This window comes from Canis lupus, chromosome 20 (genome assembly GCF_011100685.1).
Source record: "Canis lupus familiaris isolate Mischka breed German Shepherd chromosome 20, alternate assembly UU_Cfam_GSD_1.0, whole genome shotgun sequence".
In the NCBI taxonomy this organism is placed as follows: Eukaryota; Metazoa; Chordata; class Mammalia; order Carnivora; family Canidae; genus Canis; species Canis lupus.
In genome coordinates, this window is record NC_049241.1 from 22,575,876 (window position 1) to 22,598,517 (window position 22,642).

The following is a 22,642-nucleotide window of genomic DNA, read 5'->3' on the forward strand; positions in this document are numbered from 1 at the left end:
TTTTTCTTTTCTTTTTCGACTCAATACTGTACCATGACGTCTAAAAATACAGTCTAACAACTAGTTTTAAGTAAAGAGGATGTTTCTTTCTGGAAAGGAGCGACAGATATATCCTGCACCGTTTTCTGAAAATAAACATTTGACAAACTCATCAGTGCCTAATCTGAGTTTCTAACTGGAAAAGCACAGAGTATTTATAAAGACAATTCCACTTTTCACAGAAGCTTCTCCCATGAAATATGTCACCTGTTTCCACACTTGTCATTGGGTGAGCTCTTGGTTGAGTTTGGCTCAGGCCTTTATTCACTAGGAAGCTTGGGTAAGCTATTTTCAACTTCTTGGGGTCTCTGCTTCTTCAGTGTAGAACAGAGGGCCAAAAACACCTGCTTCACAGGGCTGTTGTAAGAATTCAGGGGATGGAGCACCTGGGTGGCTCATTTGGTTGAACATCTGCCTTCAACTCTGGTCATGGTCTGGAGTCCTGGGATGGAGCCCTGCATCAGGCTCCCTACGGAGCAGGGAACCTGCTTCTCCCTCTCCTTCTGCCCTTCCCCCTGTTTGTGCTCTCTCTCTCTCAAATAAATAAATGTTTAAAAAATCCTTAAAAAAAAAAGAATTCAGTGAATAAGATGTATGTCAAAGCACATGACACAGACATAGAAGTCAGCACGTTCAATTCCACTTCATGTTGGTAAGAACCAAAGTAGCCAGCCCAAGACACAACCTGGTCACAGTCAGATAAGGAGTAAGAGTTTATAAGTATTTCCTCAGCTTTGGGTACCAGGGCAGCTTAAAATGGCAGTTTTGAGTTAGTCTGTTGATGATCACTGAGAAATCAATGATCATGAATGGGATTAGTCCCCAGCTATTGGGTTGACCACTTTCTCCAGGATTTGACAGGTAGGTTGATTTTCAACTCAAATTTGACAGCTTGTCCTCTTAACCCAGGAGAATTTTTTTCTTGAGAAAAACAATCATCCAACAAACTTCAAATAACCACTTACAGTTAATATAATAGCACTCAACAGCTTACAAATCATTTCCACTAATCATGGTACTCAGTGCACGAGGGTAAGAGTAAAGCTGATAATGCATGCCAGGTGCTTAGCACAGACTCGAACACCTAATCTATAACTAATAAATAGAGTGTGATATGATTATCATCTGCACTTTTGAGGTAGATCTTAGGTTCAATCCTTATTAATACAAGAGACAAACAAAGCTAAATAAGATTGATTCTAAACATTCTCATTTCACAGGGACAGAAACTGAAATTTAGAGAGTTACCATGATATTGAAGCTATACTCTTATAGTTAAGTGACAGAGCTGAACACAACCCAGGCCTCTCGATTCTTTTTCTTTTTTAAGATTTTATTTATTTATTTTAGAGAGAGAGAGAAAGTGAGTGCAAGCAAGAGGAGGGGTGGAGGAAGAGGGAAATAGTATCTTTAAGTGTCTCTGTGCCGACTGTGGAGCCCAACACAGGGCTCCGTCTCACAACCCTGAGATTGGTGACCTGAGCCGAAACTGAGAGTCGGACAATTAACCCACTGAGCCACCCAGGCGCCCCCCTAGGTTTCCTGATTCTAAATCCTGGCATTCCTCGCTGACACCAGGCTGGTCAGGGCCAGGCTTTACTAAGTACTTTTGCTTCTTTTCTTCTTTTCGTTCTTCTTTGGAACCTGGCCTTTCTTTTCACCAGCCTTACGAGATTAGGCTCTAATCTGATAAGGATTGTCTTTTATGAGAATGCCCTCCCGAGGGAGTATCTGCCAACACTGACCGAAATTCCTTGCCAGGTTGTTGCTGGAGCTGCAGAAATGACTATCCAGTCTTTCTTATTTGCTTTTCTCCAGCCTCTGCCAGAAAGGAGCTTGCACTTGAATGCTAATGTCCAGAAAACAGGATTATCCCTCCGATCTCTCCTGGGAACCCCTTGTCCAGAGCAAGGGTCCAATATAAGTTTTCTCTATTAGTTTCCTAGTTTCTCACGCCTCCTGGGTGAGACATGAGTTTGCAGAGGCTCAGAACTGAACTCCATTGCCAGATGAGCCATTTTGGAACCTTTATTATTGTCTAAGAAGATTTGTTTAATTGTTCATAATTTCTTTTCTTCTCCTTACCTCAGAGCAATTGTTCTCATCCAGGGACGATTTTTGTCCAAGAGACTTTGAGCAATGTCTGAAGACCTGTTTGGTTGTCACAAGGAGGTTGGAGGTGTTCCTGGCCTTTGGTGGGTGGAGGCCAAGAAGGCTGCTAAACATCCCACAGTGCACAGGACTGCCTCACAGCAAAGAATTATCTGGCCACAAATAATAGTGCCAAAGCTGAGATACCCTGCTCTGGGGCAAGCCTTGCTGCTGTATATTACTCCCCAGAGCAGTGCTTGCACTTGGAAAGTGCTTAGTGAATCCTGGTTGAGCAATAAACGAACACATGTTTCAGAGCTTTCCCACACTGTGTTCATTGCCTTAGGTTCTAGAATGCATATTAACCCCAGAGTATTGTGGAGTCAGACCCGGGAGGCCACATAACTGATAAATGTCATCCTGCACCCAGAGTGTCCACATAAGCATGAGAGCCCCCAGCCCAAGAGATGGGGCTAATTTAGGGGGATTTAATCCATCCTGATGTTCAGTGAAAATCAATAGCAAACATAGACACTGTTTTTAGCAGCTGCCTATTTTTCTTCAGTGCAGGACCAGGAGGTAGCCGAGGAACAGAAATTGTAAAAACCTTGCTCCTCCTCTGGCCTTGCTGCCACACGGTGACCTGAACCCACAAACTCAGGTTTGGTGACTCTAGATGAGGCTTTTCCAGAACAGTGTCTTGCCTAGAGGTCAAGCTAATATGTGAAATGCCTAAGCTGGGTGTTTGAATATATTAGACCCCTTAGATGGGAAATACCTTAAACAGAAGTAGTACAATATAGCAGTGAAAGGCACAGACTCTGAAGTCACAGTGCCCGTGTTTCTACTCTCTGGGCTTCCTCCTCACTCTGTGACCTTGCGGGATAGAGTCAGCCTTTTACTTTCTCTGAGCCTCGACTTCTCATCCATAGAATGAAACTAGTCTTGGAATCTGCCTCACAGGCTTGTTATGAAAATGAATTTAAGGGAGCCTGGCCGGCTCACTCAGTGGAGCATAAGACTCGTGATCTCTGGTCATAAGTTTGAGCCCCACATTAGGAGTAGAGCTTACTAAAAAATAATAATAATAAAATAAATTGAAAATGAATTTAAACAGCCCATTAAAAAAAAAAAAAAAGAAAGAAAGAAAGGGCTTGGAATAGTGCCAGCCACATGGTCACTGGCCATTAATTATTGTTAACATTTTTTTCCCAAGTCAAATTACTAAAGTTACTCAATTTTGTTGTTGGGAAACTGAATTCTCTCATTCCTTATCATTCTCCCTATGTCACCTCATTTTCCTTTCTTTCTGTGCACTTTTATGCCACCTGCCTCTCTGTCTCACTATCTCTTTTGGATCCTCCACTCCCAGAGAACCTATGAGAGACACACAAGAGACCTACTTTTGTGTAGCTCATGGAACCTGAGAGTCCCCCCCACTCCCCACCCCCGCCCAGGTCATAGCAACACGACCCAAGACAAGTGACCTAATATCTTGGCACTTCAGTTTTGTCATCTACAAAATCTAACTAATAAAACTTCTTACCTCATAGGGATGTCAGTAGTATGAAAGAAGATACTGCCCATGTGCTTCTGTGACATACAGTAAGTGGTTATAGAAGCTAGGAGAATCATTCATTGATACGGGGAAAAAGAGGTTTCCAATGATTGCACATTGGGAGGGTCGGCACCATCTTGAAACAACTGGAGGGAAAATCACAGCTGACTTGGTGTGGAGACATCTGTGTCAGTCTAGGGCATTCTCTGAACGGGAGTGTCAATAGCTCATATTCAGTCAACACCCAGAGATGATATAAAGGAGCCCTGTTCAGCTGGGGTTGACATCATTTGGGTGAAATATAAAACTCCATCCAGTCAATAGTTCCCAAAGTAAGAACGTCCCAGATCCGCCCTTCTACCTCTCTCCAGTTCCTCCAGAATATCTCATCTGATGAGGAGTCTGATAGCACACCTTGTTCTCAGGGTGGAAAGCTTGTTTGTTACATACGAGCCTGTCTGGGCCTAGGCTTAGGAGGTGTTTTGGAACATCCTCCCTTTATGTTATGCTATGTAAATTGAAATCATTTGTGACTTTATTTCATTCGTATCTGTGTCTAGGTTCTGAGCAGTTTATTTACCACATTCTTACCCTATACCAGGCACTGTTCTTAGGCCCTGGAGATACAGTGGTGAACAAATCAATCAAGGTCTCTGTTATGAAATTTGCATTCTGCTAGTGAAAGAGAGAGACAGATAAAAACAAAACAAACAAAAAATATAAATTACGAAGCAAATAAAGCAACATAAGAGAGAGTATACAGTTTCCACTGTATTTTGTTTCTGTTTTGTTTTTTTAAGTTTTTTTTTTAATTTTTATTTATTTATGATAGTCACAGAGAGAGAGAGAGAGAGAGAGGCAGAGACACAGGCAGAGGGAGAAGCAGGCTCCATGCACCGGGAGCCCGATGTGGGATTCGATCCCAGGTCTCCAGGATCGCGCCCTGGGCCAAAGGCAGGCGCCAAACCGCTGCGCCACTCAGGGATCCCTCCACTGTATTTTGAAGACAGGGATCTTGGAAACAGTGACATTTTATTTCAGATCTGAAAGATATGGGGCACCTGGGTGGCACAGTGGTTGAGCATCTGCCTTCAGCTTAGGGCATGATCCTGGGGTCCTGGGATCGAGTCTCACATCAGACCCTCTGCAAGGAGCCTGCTTCTCCCTCGGCCTATGTCTCTGTCTCTGTCTCTGTCTCTCTCATGAATAAATAAATAAATAATCTTAAAAAAAAAAAAAAAAAGATGTGAAAGCATCCGATCATGCAGTGACCTGGGGAAAGGGCATTCCAGAGGGAATAGCATATGCAAGATTCCAGAGGAGGAACAAGCTTTTATTTTGAGGAAGAAAAGGAGGACCGGGATACCTGGGTAACTCAGTTGGTTAAGCGTTTGCCGTTGGTTCAGGTCATGATCCCAGGGTCCTGGGATTGAGCCCCAAATTGGGCTCCCTGCTCGGTGGGGAGTCTGCTTCTCCCTATCCCTCTGCCGCTCCCCCTGCTTGTGCTCTCTCTCTCTCCCTCTCTATGTGTCAAATAAATCCATAAATAAGTAAAATATTTTTTAAAAATAAAATTAAATTAATAAAAGGAGGGCCAGTGTGCCTGATGTGTTAAGGCAAAGGCAGTTGGGTTGGAATTAAAATTAGAGAGGGTGATCAATGGCAAGGGAAGAAGTTAGATTTCCCCAAATTTGCGTAAGAAACCATTTGGCAATTTTAAGCAGGAAAGTGAAGGGATTTCATCTGTATTTTAGAGCTACTGCGTGCATGATCATGTGGAGATTGGATGCTCAGGGTACTCAAAAGCATAGAGCCTGGTTAGATAGCTGATTTCACACAAACACAGACAAGGCACAATGGGGAATCAGACTCTGAATGGGTCATCCCACAAAAAATCCTGAGGAGTTATTTTTATGAGGCAGGCCCCCTCATGCTAGGATTTCAGAAAAGGTCAAAAGGGAACAAAAGAAAAAGAAAGGGAGGGGGAAAAGCAGTTTGCTGCTTCCTTTACCAAGCTTTCATATTTCCTTGTTCCAAAGAACTACTAAAGCGAAACCAGAGTAGGCTGAGGTTCTGGTCTTTTTCTGTAGTTGTTATTTCCTGTTGCCTTTTAAGCTGACCCTGGTCATTAGGAATGGTCCTACACTGCCCTATCTGGACTTGCCTTTGGGTTTCTGACCAAGGCTGCCTCCTCTCTCCTCTCCTAAATCAGGTAGTGGGTTTGGGCATCTGGGGCAGGGTGTGGTGTGTCCATACAGACTTGAACCCCACTATGGGTTACACATCAGGACGTTCCATGAAGCCACGGGTCTGGCCTGTGGCCAATTCTCACTTCCCTCTGCTCTTCCTCATGAGACGAGTGACCAGATGGACAACATCCTTCTACCAACACCCAGTGTTTAGTGTCTGAGGACCCACTCTACCAGCTGGGGAGCAAACACAGGGCAGCCACAGACCAAGGTGGGACTTTTAATCCAACCTGCCCGACTTTAACCTCTGTGTCCCTGGGGTTGAATGGAGGAGGAGGTGGCAGGAGGGGTATCAAGTCTGGGTGGGGGTTAAGTGAAACTTTCCAATGAGATGATTTTTTTTTAATGTGTTTTCTGTTCCACGTGAGGCATTGCTGCCACTGGGGAAGGGTCATACCTGAGACTGTTCAGGTGGTCTCTGTGGGGTTCAAAAGTGATTCTGTGTGACATTCTTTCACACACTGACTGGAGAAAGAGTATGGCCCATGATTCTCATGGCTGCTGATGAAAAGAAATGTGGTTTTCCTTTGGGACTTCTTAAATGAAGTGTTGTGGCCTGACTTGGCAAATTAGTTTCTGTCTGGCATGAGGGGATTAAAGAGCTCATAGGAAAATACAGACTCTTAAATCTTAAAACAATTTGTTAATCAAAGAAAAAAAAATGAAAGAGAAAAAGGCAATTTGTAATGAGAAGAGCTTATTTACTTTTCTCCTAAAGTGGAATTTAAACATCCCAATTTTTGTAAAGAAAGCAAATTGTCAGGATAATCAAATAGAATGTGAAATGCAAAGACAATATATTTAATTTCTTCCATGGGTAATAATTACATTTTAAAATGGATTAGTGAGACATGTGGTGAGCATAGCATATAAAGTATAGAGCTGTTGAATCACTGTGTTGTACCCCCTGAAACTAATGTGACATTGTGTGCCAACTATATGTCAATTAGAAATAATAATAAATTTTAAAAATAATAAATTTAAAATAAAATGTGGTAGTGAAGAACACAGACTCAGGATCTAGTCTGCCTAAGTTGGAATCCCAGCTCTGTCTCTTACTAACTGTGTGACCTTGGGCCAAATTACTCTGTGTTTTGGTTTCCTCAACGTAAAGTGATGATGATAGAGCTATTTACCTCATGGTGCTAAATGAGTTGCTATATCTTCAATACATCAAATATGCTCAATAAAATTTGTTGTTATATTTTAAAGTGACTCTGTATTTAAAGATTCAGTCATTGTGATTCTTGAATGGTTCCCTTCAACTGTAGCTCCTGTTGTTGAAATTAGAAGAGAAAGCATTGGTGGGAGTCCTGTTTTAAAATAAATTTAAAATGCCTGGGTTTTATTGTTGTGGTGGTGGTGGTTGTTACAGTATTTTTTTTAAATTAAAAAAAAATCCACCTGTTGCAAACAACAGCATTTGAATAAGATGGTATCTCCTAGCCCAGTAACCTTGTGCTCAGCACTTATGCTCTGGCCTGGAAGTCAGAACTCTGAATTTTATTCTCTTGTAGCAATTACTTGTGTGACTTTACACACATCCCTTTCTTCATGTCCCCATATCCTAAGTGAGCAGCAGTTATTAAGTGCTTTCTAAGACTCTTTCTATTTGCAAGTTCTAAATTCTAACAGCTAGTCAGCTGACATGATTTTTCATGCTTGCTTTAGGATGTTTTGTTTTTGCTTTTGATACCCACTCATCCAGTCCATTGAAAATGGGCTGCGTAGGCAGGCTCTCCCACAATTTGTCACCATAGAGCATAAGGAATAGCAAGGGTACAGCTAAGTGATTAAGAGCTTGGGCTTTGGGTTTGAGTCATTATAATGACTCAAGTCATTATAATGGCAGTTCTGCCATTTATAAATCTTGTCATTTACAAGATCTCTCTAGCCTCGTTCACCTGTAGTATCAGGAGACGAGACTGCCTACCTCGTGTGGGTATCACCAGGGTGGGATATGTGAATACATGGAAAGTGCTGAGTGCGATGCCTGGAATACGGAGAGGACCTATTAGTGGTATTATTGGTGTTGTTATTAAAATGCTGAACTGGGGGACGCCTTGGTGGCTCCGTCAGTTAAGTGTCTGCCTTCAGCTCGGGTCATGATCCCTGGGTCCTAGGATAGAGCCACACATTAGGCTCCCTGCTCAGTGGGAGCCTGCTTCTCCCTCTGCCCTTCCTCACCACTCTTATGTACATGCTCTCTCTCTCTCTCTCTCAAATAAATATGTAAAATCTTTTTTAAAAATAAAAATAAAAAACAATAAAATGCCAAACTGGATGCCAGGCACGCAGGAACTCTTAGTCCCCTCTCTCTCTTTTTTTTTTTAATGTATTTCCCATTAGCTCTGGAGAATTTTTCTGCTATGTCCTTTTCAACTGGCTTGTTAACTCTACCTGTCACTTATCTTCTTCAAAATCGGTTAGTAATCTTTCTCTATTTGTTTCTTTTTCACGGGAGAATAAATGGATTATAGGAAGGTTTATTAGCTGTTTGTTAAGCTTCAAGCAAATAAGGAGTATAATGACTGCTTTGTGGAAGTGGTTTATTTAGTCTCAGGGTGTCAGATTGAAAGCTACCAGGACATTGCTTCTGAGGCTCAGGAAGGTTACGTACTTTCTCCAAGGTAACACAGCTAGAAAAAAGATAAAATATCATTTCGAGCCCAAGTCTGGCTTAGAACTCTTGTGTAAATGCCATCATTTCTCAGGCCCTGGTTTCCTATTGCTTAAATTGAGGAATTGAGGAAGACCTTCCAAAATGAAAAAAAAAAAATAATAAAAACCACAAAATGAGGACGCCCCTTTCAGAGGCTTACATAGAAACTGAAATACTATATGTTAATGAAGGTCAAGTGTCAAGCACTTGGCCTGATGCACAGGCGTCCCTTCTTTGACGTTGGTTTTGTCTCTTCCCTGGTACTATGTGAAGTTAAATAGAAGTTTGCTTATTCTCATGGCGTGACTCCCAGGAACCTGGCAGATAATAAATTTGGGCGAAGCAGAGACCACAAACCCCATCTAAAGAAGGGGCTGCTGTGCCCCAAGCTAGCCAAATGTTGCCATGGAGGAAATCCAGCCAGGTGTTTCCAAATCATACCATCTAAATTTTTCTTAAATGGCATCTTCTGATTTCTGATATCATTAGCAAGAATTTATTCATACACCCACCACCTTTCAACCTCTGATTTAAATAAGTGACAAGGGCAGACTTTGCAATTGCTAGCAATGATCAAATCAGTACCCTGGCCTCCCAGAGAAGCCATCTTCCCACGAGAAAAGGGCTCAGTGAATACAGAGCATGGATGTGCAAGTGTGGGCATCAAACTATAGCATTTTTTTTCCCCTCAAGTTCATCTGCACTGCCCATCTCTAGCTTGTCCTGTGTGGTATCTTACCATGTTGCATACTGAGATGTTTGTTCAGTTCTCCCTTACCAAATGTCAGCCTTTCTCCTGGCTGTTGTATTTGTTGGTGATGCCTCAGTGATTATGAATAGATGACTTTACCATATTAATAACATCAGCTGGGGAGACCATCCTTTGGAAACTTCCTCTCTGATTTAGGTATCTGGGGCACCTGGGTGGCTCAGTCGATTAGGCATCTGACTCTTGATTTCAGCTCAGGTTATGATCTCGGGGTCCTAGGATAGAGCTCCACAGTGAGGCTCTACACTCAGCATAAAGTCTGCTTGAGATTCCCTCCCTCTGCCCCTCCCCCCTTAAAAATCCTTAAAAGATACCTGTGGTATCTTAGGAAGATGCTTTTAGTTGGAAGAAGCAGAATCTAACTCAAGTTAGTTTCAGAAAGGGGGAAAAAAAAAGTGGATTTACCAAAGGAACACAGGGGTATTTCATGGAGGTAAGAGCAAGAATTCACCCAAACCAGTGCAAGTGACTCTGCAAGTGACTAGGATGACATTAAAAACCCTGACAATCATAAATAAATAAAAATTAAAAAAAAAAGGGGGATCCCTGGGTGGCGCAGCGGTTTGGCGCCTGCCTTTGGCCCAGGGCGCGATCCTGGCGACCCAGGATGGAATCCCACATTGGGCTCCCGGTGCATGGAGCCTGCTTCTCCCTCTGCCTGTGTCTCTGCCTCTCTCTCTCTCTCTGTGTGACTATCATAAATAAATAAAAATTAAAAAAAACAAAAACAAAAACCCTGACAGCAGGAAAAAGAAAAAAGAAGAGAAAAGAAGAGAAAAAAGAAAGAAAAAGAAAGAAAGAAAGAAAGAAAGAAAGAAGGAAGGAAGGAAGGAAGGAAGGAAGGAAGGAAGGAAGGAAGGGAGGGAGGAAGGAAGGAAGAATGGAAAGGAACCCTGACAGCAGGCAGCCCGGGTGGCTCAGTGCTTTAGCACCACCTTCAGCCCAGGGCATGATCCTGGAGACCCAAGATCGAGTCCCACGTCAGGGTCCTGCATGGAGCCTGCTTCTCCCTCTGCCTGTGTCTCTATCACTCTGTGTGTGTGTCTCTCATGAATAAATAAATAACATCTTTTTTTCAAAAAAGGAAAAAAGAAAGAAAGACACCCTGACAGCAACTCTCTCAAGCTTGCCCTTTCAGGTTGCATGATTTCTCTTCTCCCTCTAGGGCTCCTTGAGTCCTTCACTCTCTCTGCAGATGGTTTTCCTTTTTGCACACACAGCAGAGGTGAGCGCGCACCTGCGGCAACCGCCTTCTCATCCTTTCATCCTCAAGGCCAGATTCCCGGGACTGAGGATATGATTGGCCCAGCCTGAGGCAGGTGTCTCTGCTCTGGTCCAGTCAGCGACGCCTGAAGCTGATGGGGGAGGAGCAAGTGGTACCAACGTGGCCGCCCCCCCCCCCCCCCCCCCCCCCCCCCCCCCGTGTTTGTCGAGCCTCCTGCAGACCCCGCAGAAAAACATTTACTATTTAATTCTCTAGGATGGAATCGGGTGTTGACAAAAGGAGAATCCACGAATCTGAGCAAAGCACGGTGTAAAGGGAAAAAAAAAAAAAAAGAGGCTTTTTGAAAATTAGGAAATAAATTCATTTATTTGTGACTCATGCAACAATGCAGTAACTTGAAATATTACTTGAAATATTTTATGAGTTTTGCCATATTTGATGCATGTTGTGTCAGTTAATCTTTTGATTGTTATTTTATTTTCTCTTTCCATAGTACATGTATTTGGGGGTTGTTTGTGTGGGTTTTACAAGAGAAGTGAAGTTATTTGAACTGACACATTTATTTCTTTCTAGGGAAAAACTGACTTTTGTGTTGTTCAGCTAGACGTTAATTTAAATTGTGACTTGGCTTTTTTCTTGCTCAGATAACTCTGGATAAATAAATTCTGTACCTCGGTCTCTTTGTAGAATAGGGATGTTGTCATATCATGGATTTTGTGGAGCTTTAATGAAATAATGTACATAAAGTACCCAGCTTAGTACCAGGAACAAACTAATATTTGTTCCCTTTCTCCTCGTCACCAGAAGTGTGTATTTGACCTCAGCTTTGCAGAGTTAAGGATGTAATCAGGGGCTGTGGGACAAAGTAAAGCTTGCCCGCTCACCTCTTACGGTACTTCAGTGGTTCTATGAGCCACATCTCCATAAACCATGATCTCACCATTTACACTTTTTATTAAACTTTAGAGCCAAGTTTAATAAAAAATGTAAATGTAATTGTTAGTATTTTTCACACTGAAAACATCTTATCCCTCTGTGAGCCTCAATTTCCCCATCTGTTAAATTGGAGATAGTAACCACAATCCCACAGGGTGACCGTGCGGCTCAGAGATGGTATCTATAAAATACCTGGAACAATACTAAGTCTATAGCTGGTGCTTAGTAATGGAGTGATCTTGTTTTTGAATTGTTTATATGTATCTGAGTTTCCAGGTCTTATAGTCTGGTACAATAGCTGAGAGATAAAATGCTGCTCATGCTTTTTAAAAGTGACCCAGAAGGTCCTCATCTGTGGGCAAAGTTGGGTATGCATAGTTCACTGTGACGTTGCTTAGAATGAAGGACTGGAGGCTATCTAAGTGTTTCTCAGCAGGAGACTATTAAATTATTATATGTCTACACAATTACTTGATACTATAGAACCTTTGAAAAGAATGCAGATGGTCTATATGTGCTGACAATGGAAAGATCACCAAGATATAGCCTAGTTCCATTTGAGTTGAAAAAGAAAATGCATATATAGATATATATATATACATAACATGTATGTGTGTTTATAAATAGAATCACATACACAGACTCTATACACACAGTCATATATGAAATTTCTGGATGGTTATATACACACAAACACACACACAAATATTAAGAATACTTGTTTCATTTGCAAAACAATATGTCCAATATAATAACATTGCAAAGCAAACTATTTAATATGAAAATTTTGAAAATATGTACACGTTTATATCTGAACATACATGTAAAAGCAGTCTGCATGGATTCTCCTCAAATTGACTGAATGGTGATTTCTGCAGATAAAATGATTTGGAGCATGAGTTAGCTAAGGGAGCTCTTTGTATTCTGTGCATTGTTTAAATATTTTACAGGGGGCCCTGGCTGGTTCTGTTGTAGAGCATATGACTCTTGATCTCGGGGTCATGGGTTCAAGCCTCATGCTGGGTGTGGAGCCTACTTAAAAAATAAAATAAAAAATAAGTAAATAAATAAATATTTTACAAAGAATATTTCCCAGTATTATAAGTGATAAAAAAGTGAATATGATTGGAAATATATACTGATGTTTACCGTTCTTTATGTATCTTTTTTTAAGCATTTCTTCTTTATTTATTTTAAAGATTTTGTTTATTTATTCATGAGAGAGAGAGAGAGAGAGAGAGTGAGGCAGAGGCACAGGCAGAGGAACAAGCAGGCTCCATGCAGGGAGCCTGACATGGGACTCGATCCCGGGTCTTCAGAATCAGGCCCTGGGCTGAAGGCAGCGCTAAACTGCTGAGCCACCAGGGCTGCCCCTTAACTGTGTATCTTAACTGTTCTTAATTACAGTAGTGATATACTATAAAAAGGACAGAAATTTCAAAGATGAAGACTTTCAATTTTAATTCTAATGTTATATGTTTTCCTTTATAATTATGCATGGTTTGTATTTATTAAAATACATCAATGAGTCTAGGCATTTTTATTTGAAAAAATTAAATATTGACTCAATGAAAAATATAGTAGTTTCCTCTGGGAAGGAAACTAGCTTTTTGTAGTATAATCTTGTGTGCACTATATAGACATTATTTTTTCAATATATTGAGTTGTCTTTGCTTTTCTTTCTTTTCTTCTTTTAAATCCACGAGCAAATTAACTAATTGATTGGTTAATTCAAGAGCTAATTCCATGTAGTAAGTCTGTTTATGATCAAGGCTATCGATTAACCCAACTGAAGCCATTTTTACTCTTGACTATATCATATGTGAAATAAACTATAAATTGAGTTCAAGGGTTTGCTTGCCAGCCCAGCCCCAGCCCTGATGCCACTCTTGTGTTGTCCCCACAGATGACAGAAGGCAGGCACTGCCAGGTACACCTCCTGGATGATAGGAGACTGGAGCTTCTGGTTCAGGTAAGTGTTGCCCACACAGGGATAGCCTATACTGATTCCCTCCATGAGCCTGTTTTCAGGTTACTCACTTATCTGTGTCAATGACTTGGGATTGTTTAAGGGGCCAAAGAACAGCTTCTAAGTCAGAAAACTTGATCTACATGTAAGAGTAGCTATAGCCTGGTGACATGGGTTTTAGACCCTTGGGATCCAATCTCAGCTCCGACACTCAGTAGCTGTGTGAACCCCCAGGAAGTGATTTGACGTCTCTGAACCTCTTGTTGGTAAACCAGGCACCATGTTTTCCTTAAAGGGCTAATGGGAGCTGCAAATCTGCATCCTGCCACTTTTCTGCTACATGACATTGTCCAAGTTAAATACCCAACTTCATTAGCTGTGAACTGGGATTGAGAATGCTTAGTTTTCCTCATAGAATTATGGCTGGAATCAAGCTAGATTATATTTGCGAATGAAATCTTTCTGTAGAATAAATGGGAGTATATGAGTGGGGGTTTTGGGGTTTTCTTTTCTTTTCTTTTTTTTTTTTTTTTTTTGAGTGGTGGTGTTTTAATTGTTGATCCTTCTCTCTTTATTTACCCAACACTGTGGACCAAGGACCTTAAAAAAATTGGGGAAATTCCATCTGATAGCCACAACAGTAGCTACAGCTCAAACTCTTTCCCTTAACCAAAATCTAAATTCTTCTCCCTTCTGAGGCTCAGTTCTCACCCACTCTGCAAAGGCCTCAATTAGAATGAAAATAGCAGAGTCAACAGTGTTTCACCAGAGTAGACCTCTTAGTCTAGATGTCTGCCTGTTTGTTTCTTTTTTCTTCTTCTTTTTTTAAAAAAATTATGACCATTCTTTCTTCCCCAACAGCAAACATCCAGCTCTCAAAGCACCATAATGAGCCTTAAGCTGTTTGACTCTAAGTTCAGAAAGAGTCCAAGTAAATGCCCTCTTAGGTATCCCCCTTTCCTTCCTGCGTCCCTGCAAGTCAGGCATCCACTCTCACTCTGGATGCTCCCCCTGATTCCAATCCAGGCTTCTTGCCACCAGGCCCAGTGCTTCTCAAAAGCTCATAGATTAGATCCTTCTTCTAACTCAGTGCTTAGTAAACACTGGTGACAATCATCTATACAATGGGTAAAATTACTCCATCTCTAGAGAGAAATGAAAAGCTTCAGCTTTGGAATCAGACGGAACCAGGTTCAATTCCCTGCTCTTATTAACTGTAACATCAAGCCAAGGATCTAGTTTTTCTTTGACTTTGGCCCCCTCATCTCTAAAATGGCAATAAGAACCCCTATCTCATAGGCTCATGATAAGGACAAAATGGGACAATATATAGAAGGAGTTCAGCACAGTAAGTGGTAACCAGGAGTAGAGTAGTAGTTTTACCTGTGACCTCAGAGCCTTAGGTCTTCAGCCTTTTCAGCTGGCCCCCACCAAGCAGTTATTCCTACAATCCAGGTGGTGACATGTTTGATATTCTTTGTCTTGGTCACTAGCACCATACTACATATAAAAGAGTTTTTTTCCAAAATATCGTCCCTATTCCCCTAGGGGAAAAAGTAAGATACTGGACTGATTGCAAATACATGAAAATGATGATCTCATTGATGTTCCTGTTAAGATTTCTTCCTCTTTCCAATCTCTTGGAACATGCATAGTCGATTAACCTAAGCAGCAAAAGGGGGCGGATATATTTAAAAACAAACAAACAAAAGCTGCTCTGAACTACTTGGGGCAGAGAAGGGTGGTAGCAATAAGAGAGTAAGGCAGCCAAATTGCTTCTGATCACATTTTATTTTAACAGCCCAAACTTTTATCAAGAGAATTGCTGGACCTTGTGGCCTCACATTTCAACCTGAAAGAAAAGGAGTACTTTGGAATAACATTTGCTGATGACACGTGAGTGTTTTAATAATCTTTACTTGTTTACCTTTCGTGTGGACTACCTGCTTACTAATCATTCACAATCAGCACCAAGGGGGAATGCTCCAAGAATTAGAATATTTCCTGCCTAAAGACTACTTAATACAAGATTTCTCTCCTGGGATTATTGCAAAGGGAGAAGAAAGGGAAAACTGATCACTTTTTTTTTAGATTGATTGATTGATTGATTGATTGATGATAGACAGAGAGAGAGAGAGAAGCAGAGACACAGGAGGAGGGAGAAACAGGCTCCATGCCGGAGCCGGACGCGGGACTCGATCCCGGGACTCCAGGATCACGCCCTGGGCAAAAGGCAGGCGCTAAACCGCTGAACCACCCAGGGATCCCCCACTGATCTCTTTAAACATAAATATTGTCTTAATGTTTTAGAAATCTATTGTAATGAGGTCATCAGTCTTAGTAGCCTATCTGCACATTTTTTGTACCATAGTTATGTATCAGTGATAGAAATACTAGATTGTCATCCACTTGTGTTTTGAAAAGAAAATTCATATTTTAGGTATTAGTAGCAAAAAGTTTAGAGGCAAATGTATTCTTTAAAAAAAATAGGGGCACCTGGGTGGCTCAGTGGGTGAGCGTCTGCCTTTGGCTCAGGGCGTGATCCTGGGGTGCTAGGATCAAGCCCCCCACCGGACTCCCTGCAGGGAGCCTGCCTCTCCCTCTGCCTGTGTCTCTGCCTCTCTCTGTGTCTCTCATGAATAAATAAATTAAATCTTTAAAAATAAAAAATATATTAAAAAATAAAGGCAGGGATCCCTGGGTGGCGCAGCGGTTTGGCGCCTGCCTTTGGCCCAGGGCGCAATCCTGGAGACCCAGGATCGAATCCCACATCAGGCTCCCGGTGCATGGAGCCTGCTTCTCCCTCTGCCTGTGTCTCTGCCTCTCTCTCTCTCTCTCTGTGACTATCATAAATAAATAAAAAAAAAAAAATTAAAAAAAAAAATAAAGGCAAATCTGTGGCCCACTTGAAAAATATATTTATAGTTTTAATCCAGAAAGAACTTTTCCACTTCCACCTAGGCCCATTTTGTGTTACCTCTTTACATCTTTTTTTTTCTTCTGCTTACATTTTTTATGCCAGCTTGGACATTATATGAGTTTATCAGGGATTTAAATGCTTAGTGAAATGAGACATGTATATAACAATAAAATCATAAGAATTTAAAACTCCATGTGAAAAAAATGTGTTTGGTCTTACCAGTTCTTTCCTGTGTGTGTGTGTGTGTGTGTGTGTGTGTGTGTGTGTGTTATGATAGTCCAATTTGTCTACATTATTTGCAGCTTGATAGATTATCAGAGGAATTTTTCCTCTTTGTGGGGATAATATCCAAAGAGTTCTTCCAATATTTAAATTCAAGAAAATGCATTCCAGACACAAAATACATTGGCTTATTACCCAGCATTCTTTCTGTAACTCTCCCAGTGTAAATGTTTTTTCAGTTCTTTAGTTTAACCCCACAGGAAACAATCTCAACAAAGGGTTAATTTTTTTTTTTTTAACACCTTACTTCTGATTATTTCTAGCTTGAGTGAGCCACAAGCATAGGATTCCCCAGGGGAAATGTCCATGGGCTGGGATAAGGGCTGGGCAAAAGGAGGCAGTCACTTGTCAGGAGACAGAAAAACCTGAAAATTTTGATCCCAGACCCAGGATGCTTCTTGAATAGGATGTGACAAACCAGGAAAAAAAAAAAAAAAGTACACCAGACATCACCCACTTCACTCTGAATCACAAAGTTATCAGTTCACCCAACAACTATTTGAGACCCTGTCTGATCAGTCCTCTGCTGGATGAAATAGGAAACGCAGGCATCCATTGCCCACGTGCTCTTAGCTGGAAAGACAAGGCTATTTCAAGTAAATCAGTGATGAAACACACACACACACACACACACACACAGGGTTGAAAGTAACTGTGAACGCAACAGTTGCAAACAGTATAAGTTTTATGCAAACATAAAACCTAAAATACATAATGGCTAAGCTATATGGTTGAACTCTAAGTGCTATAAACACTGTAATTTAGAGAGATCACATAGGATAGAGGCTAAAAACATGAATATCAGAGTTATTTATTCACTAAAAAAATATTTCTTGAGTGCTCCCCAAATGCCAGGTATTGTTCTAGGTCCTAGAGATTTAGCTGTGCAGAACAGAGACAAGGCTCTTGTTCTCATGGAGCTTATGTTGCAGTGGTATGGTGTAGCAGAACAAGCAAATAGATAAACAAGAAATTATTTGAAATGATAAGCACTTAGAAGAACATGATGAGGAACACCTGGGTGGCTCAGCGGTTGAGCATCTGCCTTCGGCTCAGGTTGTGATCCCAGGATCCGGGATTGAGTCCCACATCGGGCTCCCTGCAGGGAGCCTGCTTCTCCCTCTGCCTGTGTCTCTGTCTCTCTCCCTCTCAGTCTGTGTCTCTCATGAATAAATAAATAAATATTTAAAAAAAAAAAAGAACATGATGAAGAAAAGCGGGGGGGGAGGGGCAGTTTTAGATAGGATGGACCAGGAAGGCTTCTAGAAGGTGATGTGTAATAAAAGGGAACAACCAGTTCGGCAAAAGTATAGGGAGGCTTTCCAGGCAAAAGCCAGTGCAAAAGCCTTGAAGTGAGACTGAGCTTGGCTTTGGGGTTTTTTTTATTTTGTGTCTTTGAGTAAAAATCCGATATGACTAGAATATAGAGAGTAAGAAGGAAAGTGGTACATGTTAAGGGTTGAGAGGGAGGCAGAGAGTGGCTATTATAGGATTGTGGAGTGTCTCTGATACACCAGTGTTCTCATCGGTACATTGTGCATAATAATTGTACCTCTGTACAATGAGGACTACGTAAGACACACGTAGTAGGGTGCCAGTAGTATTTACTGTTAAGTTAGGGTGGGTATAGCACAGGTACATGCTAAAAGGAAGCTACACCTTTTAGACAGGCTAAAAGGAAGCTAGACACCAGCAGTGAGTCCAGTGTCCAGAAGGGGGGCTAACAGAAGGCTAGAGTGGAATTTGCACAAGCCGGTAACTACAGATGGACAGAGAAGGGCAGGTAGACTTGAGGTGGAGGGGAGAGGAATGGGAGATGACATTCCAGGGAAGACTCATATTGTGGCCCAGTGCATGAAGCATGGAGATGAATATGGTGCATGTGTCCAGTGGTGAGGAGCCCGGCCTGATGGTGAGGCAAGATATGAGAGGGACAAGATCATAGGTGAGCCCTGTGTGTCATGTAGATGGGGGAGCACCCAGGCCACAGTAGGATGTTATGCACAGGAATTACATGATTTATGGCTGGTGTTGTAAGTTCCCCAGGCTACAAGGTTCGTGATGGGCTGGAAAGGGGGGTCCTGGCCACGTGGATGGCTTCTGGGAAAACTCTCGGATCAGGTGAGCATAACCAAACAGTGCATAAATCAGTCCTTTAGCTGTAAGACCTTCTCTTCAGATAGAAAAGGAATAATATGAATGACTTCCTTTAATGCCTTGGGCCACCTCCCCCTCCTTTGCTCTGGGATTTCTTTCTAAATCCCCTACTGGGAAAAGAATATCTCAGTCAAACATCTCCTCCGGCTCTCTCTTTTGGCGACAGTGGCTGATGGTTATAGTCTTTCCAAGAAGCCTGACTCCAAACTGTCTTTGGTGTACTCCCCTGCAAAGTGACAGCAGAGTCTATTTTTGAATTATGACCAGTTTGGAAGGTGTCTTCTGGCTGTAGCTGTGTTTATTTTCAGAAGAAGTAGGAGCTGGGCTTTGGGAGGGGGGAGGGAAGACTTGGCCATTTCCACCTTTCTGGGGAACAGGTCTGGAAAATTGCTTCTGTCTAAGGGTGTCTCCTTGGAATGTCTTGGTCACAAGCCTAGCTCTTTTTTCTTTGTCTGGTAAATATTTTTGGAAAGTATTTTCTTTCAGCACTCCCTTTCCCCCGCCCCCAGTAAAACCACTGAGTCAGATCCCTCCCAGGATGCTGTCTGAATTGAATTTCCAACTTAGATGCCACATCAGCCGTCTGCCTTTGGTGAACTTCTCCCAACAGAGTAAAGCAAAGCTGAAGGGGGCATTTTGTCAATGAAACTGGCCAGCTACTGTCTATGCCCCATGCCACAGGCCAAGAAGAGAAATGGAAAAATAGAATTGTGCAGTTACATAAGAAAAGTAGTGGTGGTGACCAACAAAAATAAATCCACGGTCCTATTGGATGGAAGGGTAGAGTTCCTTGAGATTACACTTGGAAGTACCTCCTGGTGGTCTGCGTGCAGAGGCAGTATTTCACCTCTAGAGGGCAGTCTCGCCCTCCTGAGGCAGCAGCCCTGAAGTTCACCAAAATGATTTCCATCCCCTACAATCCACTTCATTTTTAAAAAATTTCCTTGTTTTGAAAGGCTTTGCTGAATAAGCTTTGTTTACAAAAAAAAAATAGATTTCACAATACAATTGTGACTTTTGATCCTTATCCCATTTGATGGGTGTAAGATGATGGGCTTCTTGACTGATACATCCTAGTCCAAAAAAAAAAAAAAAGCGTGCTTTAGGGTTGACCCACACAGCTTGATAGAAGTGAATGTGGAGAATCAACTGTCTTTTTGAGATATTGATTAGATCTACTATATTTGCTGATGGAAAAACTTGAGAAAAGCAGGTTATAAGCATTAAGTTTGTTTTTTTTTTTTTTTATCTGTCTCAAAGACTATATAAAAGAACACGTTAACTTTATATCTCAGTGATAGAGTTATGGGTAATTTTCAATTTTTCGTTCTTCTAATTTTGTCTTGGTGAGATTATGGATGAGTTTTTTGTTTTATTTTAAGGTTTATTATTATTATTATTATTATTATTATTATTATTATTATTTTAATAATCTCTGCACCCAATGTGGGGCTCGAACTCATGACTGCAAGATCAAGGACTGGTGCTCTTCCAACTGAGCCAGCTAGGCACCTCTGGATGGATTTTTAGCTTTTTTTTTTTTTTAAGAATTTATTTATTTATTCATGAGAGACAGAGAGAGAGAGGCAGAGACATAGGCAGAGGGAGAAGCAGGCTCCTTGCAGGGAGCCCCATGCGGGACTCCATCCCCAGACCTGGGATCATGACCTGAGCCAAAGGCAGATGCTCAACCGCTGAGCCATCCAGGTGTCGCTCTGGATGGATTTTTTAAATCTAATTTCTAATTTATCCTTTTAAAAATTAATTTTATGGTACAAATACATGAATGTCTTTTTACAAAAAAAAAATTAGTATTATAATGTAAGCCAATCCCTTTTGATTACCTTCCTACTCCAAATGTTGCAATTAGCTCTGTACCCCTCCAGAACGATAAGAATTTCATCCATGTATAATAGTGTTTTAGTGTGCTTCTTTGGCTAATATAATTGATTGATGCCATATCTGTTATTATAGTACTTGTTTTGTTCATTCTTGGACATTATTCATGCAAGTTCATGTAAATATACATTGTGCTCTTATAATGCCATATCTTTCTTATATAAAAGCGAGAAGAGTGATTCCAAATCAGTCTCATATTCCCTAAGAAAACTTTCTTTGTACTATTTTATGGACTTTAAGACACATATTTGAACATGTCTGAAATTGGCATATGTCTTTTAATCAGCAATTCTAAACTGGATGAAATACGGCTGGAGAATCTCTTACCTTCTAGCCCCCAATACTGTTTGTTTAAAATATATATAATATATATATTTATTTATATTATTTAATATATATTTTTTAAACAAACAGTATTTCTAATACTGTGTATAATACAGTATTTACAGTATCACAGTATTTCTAATACTGTAATATAATACATATATTTTAAACAAACAGTATTTCTAAGAACTTCCCCCTTAGATCATTTGTATCAGTTTATGTATCTTTATAATATTCCTCCTAGGAAAGCTAGGGACAGGTATTGGAAGCCTCATCTTATAACTGCAGAAACAAAGACACACTTTTTCCAGTGTTGAGAGTAGTAAGGGATAGATTCAGCCAAAAGTTATAAAAGCTGATTCAACCCTCTAGTCTCCTGTATACAAAATCCTATAGTCCAGGTCTGGGCTCAAATCTTGGCTCTGCCACTTTTTTTGCAACCTTATTATAAAATACAGCCTTAATACATAAAAAGTTTCGGCTCAGTTGGCAGAGAGTAGCTGCTATTATTATTGTTGTTACTATTATTATTATTTATGTCCACTTTTCCTATCTACTTATAATGAATACAGTTTAGAGTTTTCTGAGTTTTTTTTTTTTTTTTTTTTTTTAATTATCTATTTAGAGACGAAAAAAGATGGAGGGGATCCCTGGGTGGCTCAGTGGTTTAGCATCAGCCTTTGGCCCAGGGCGTGATCCTGAAATCCCAGGATCGAGTCCCACATCAGGATCCCTGCAGGAAGCCTGCTTCTCCCTCTGCCTGTGTCTCTGTCTCTCTTTCTGTGTGTCTCTCTTGAATAAATAAATAAAATCTTTTTTAAAAAAAGATTAGAAAATATCTTCTCATTATAGGTTTATTATAACATGATACTCAACTACTATTGGCATGTTTTTAAGCTTTCCATAAACAAGCAAAATAGACTCTATGCCTTCCAGGAATATACAATTTAAAATGGACCAACTGAGGACACCTGGGTGGTTCAGCAGTTTAGCACCTGCCTTCGGCCCAGGGAGTGATCCTGGAGTCCTGGGATCAAGTCCCACAACGGGCTCCTTGCATGGAGCCTGCTTCTCCCTCTGCCTGTGTCTCTGCCTCTCTCTTTCTCTGTGTCTCTCATGAATAAATAAATAAAATCTTTAAAAATAAAAAAAAATAAAAATAAAATAAAATGGACCGACTGGGGGCACCTGGGTGGCTCAATGGTTGAGCATCTGCCTTTGGCTCAGGTTGTGATCCTAGGGTTCTGGTATCGAGTCCTGCATTGGGCTCTCTGCAGGGAGCCTGCTTCCCCCTCTGCCTATGTCTCTGCTTCTCTCTGTATCTCTCATGAGTAAATAAAAAAATAATCTAAAAATAATAATAGTGAAAATAAAACAGACCAACTGGTTGGACACCCTTAGAAAGGTCCTGAAAACAATCCCAAGTCATAGCATCATCAATCCTTTGGACCCCTCAGAGGTCAAAATTTAAGGAGAACTGCTTATAGTCATGAATTTGCTGGGGCTCTTGAGTAAATAAACAAATACATGCTCAAATATTAGGAAGTCCATAATATATGGTA

At 41.0% G+C, this 22,642-nt stretch overlaps 1 protein-coding gene across 4 annotated transcripts in view; it reads left to right on the forward strand.

The window, feature by feature from the left end:
• Positions 1–22,642, forward strand: part of FRMD4B (FERM domain containing 4B) — a 322,368-nt gene that overhangs the window by 188,233 nt on the left and 111,493 nt on the right. For 3 of the 4 annotated variants that reach the window (XM_038565874.1, XM_038565871.1, XM_038565872.1), the window contains 2 exons: positions 13,436–13,501; positions 15,300–15,394. In XM_038565874.1, the coding sequence (XP_038421802.1) occupies positions 13,436–13,501; positions 15,300–15,394 (161 nt within the window). Of the gene's footprint in view, positions 1–6,049; positions 6,149–13,435; positions 13,502–15,299; positions 15,395–22,642 lie in introns of those variants that run through there. The other variant, XM_038565873.1, reaches the window with a different exon arrangement.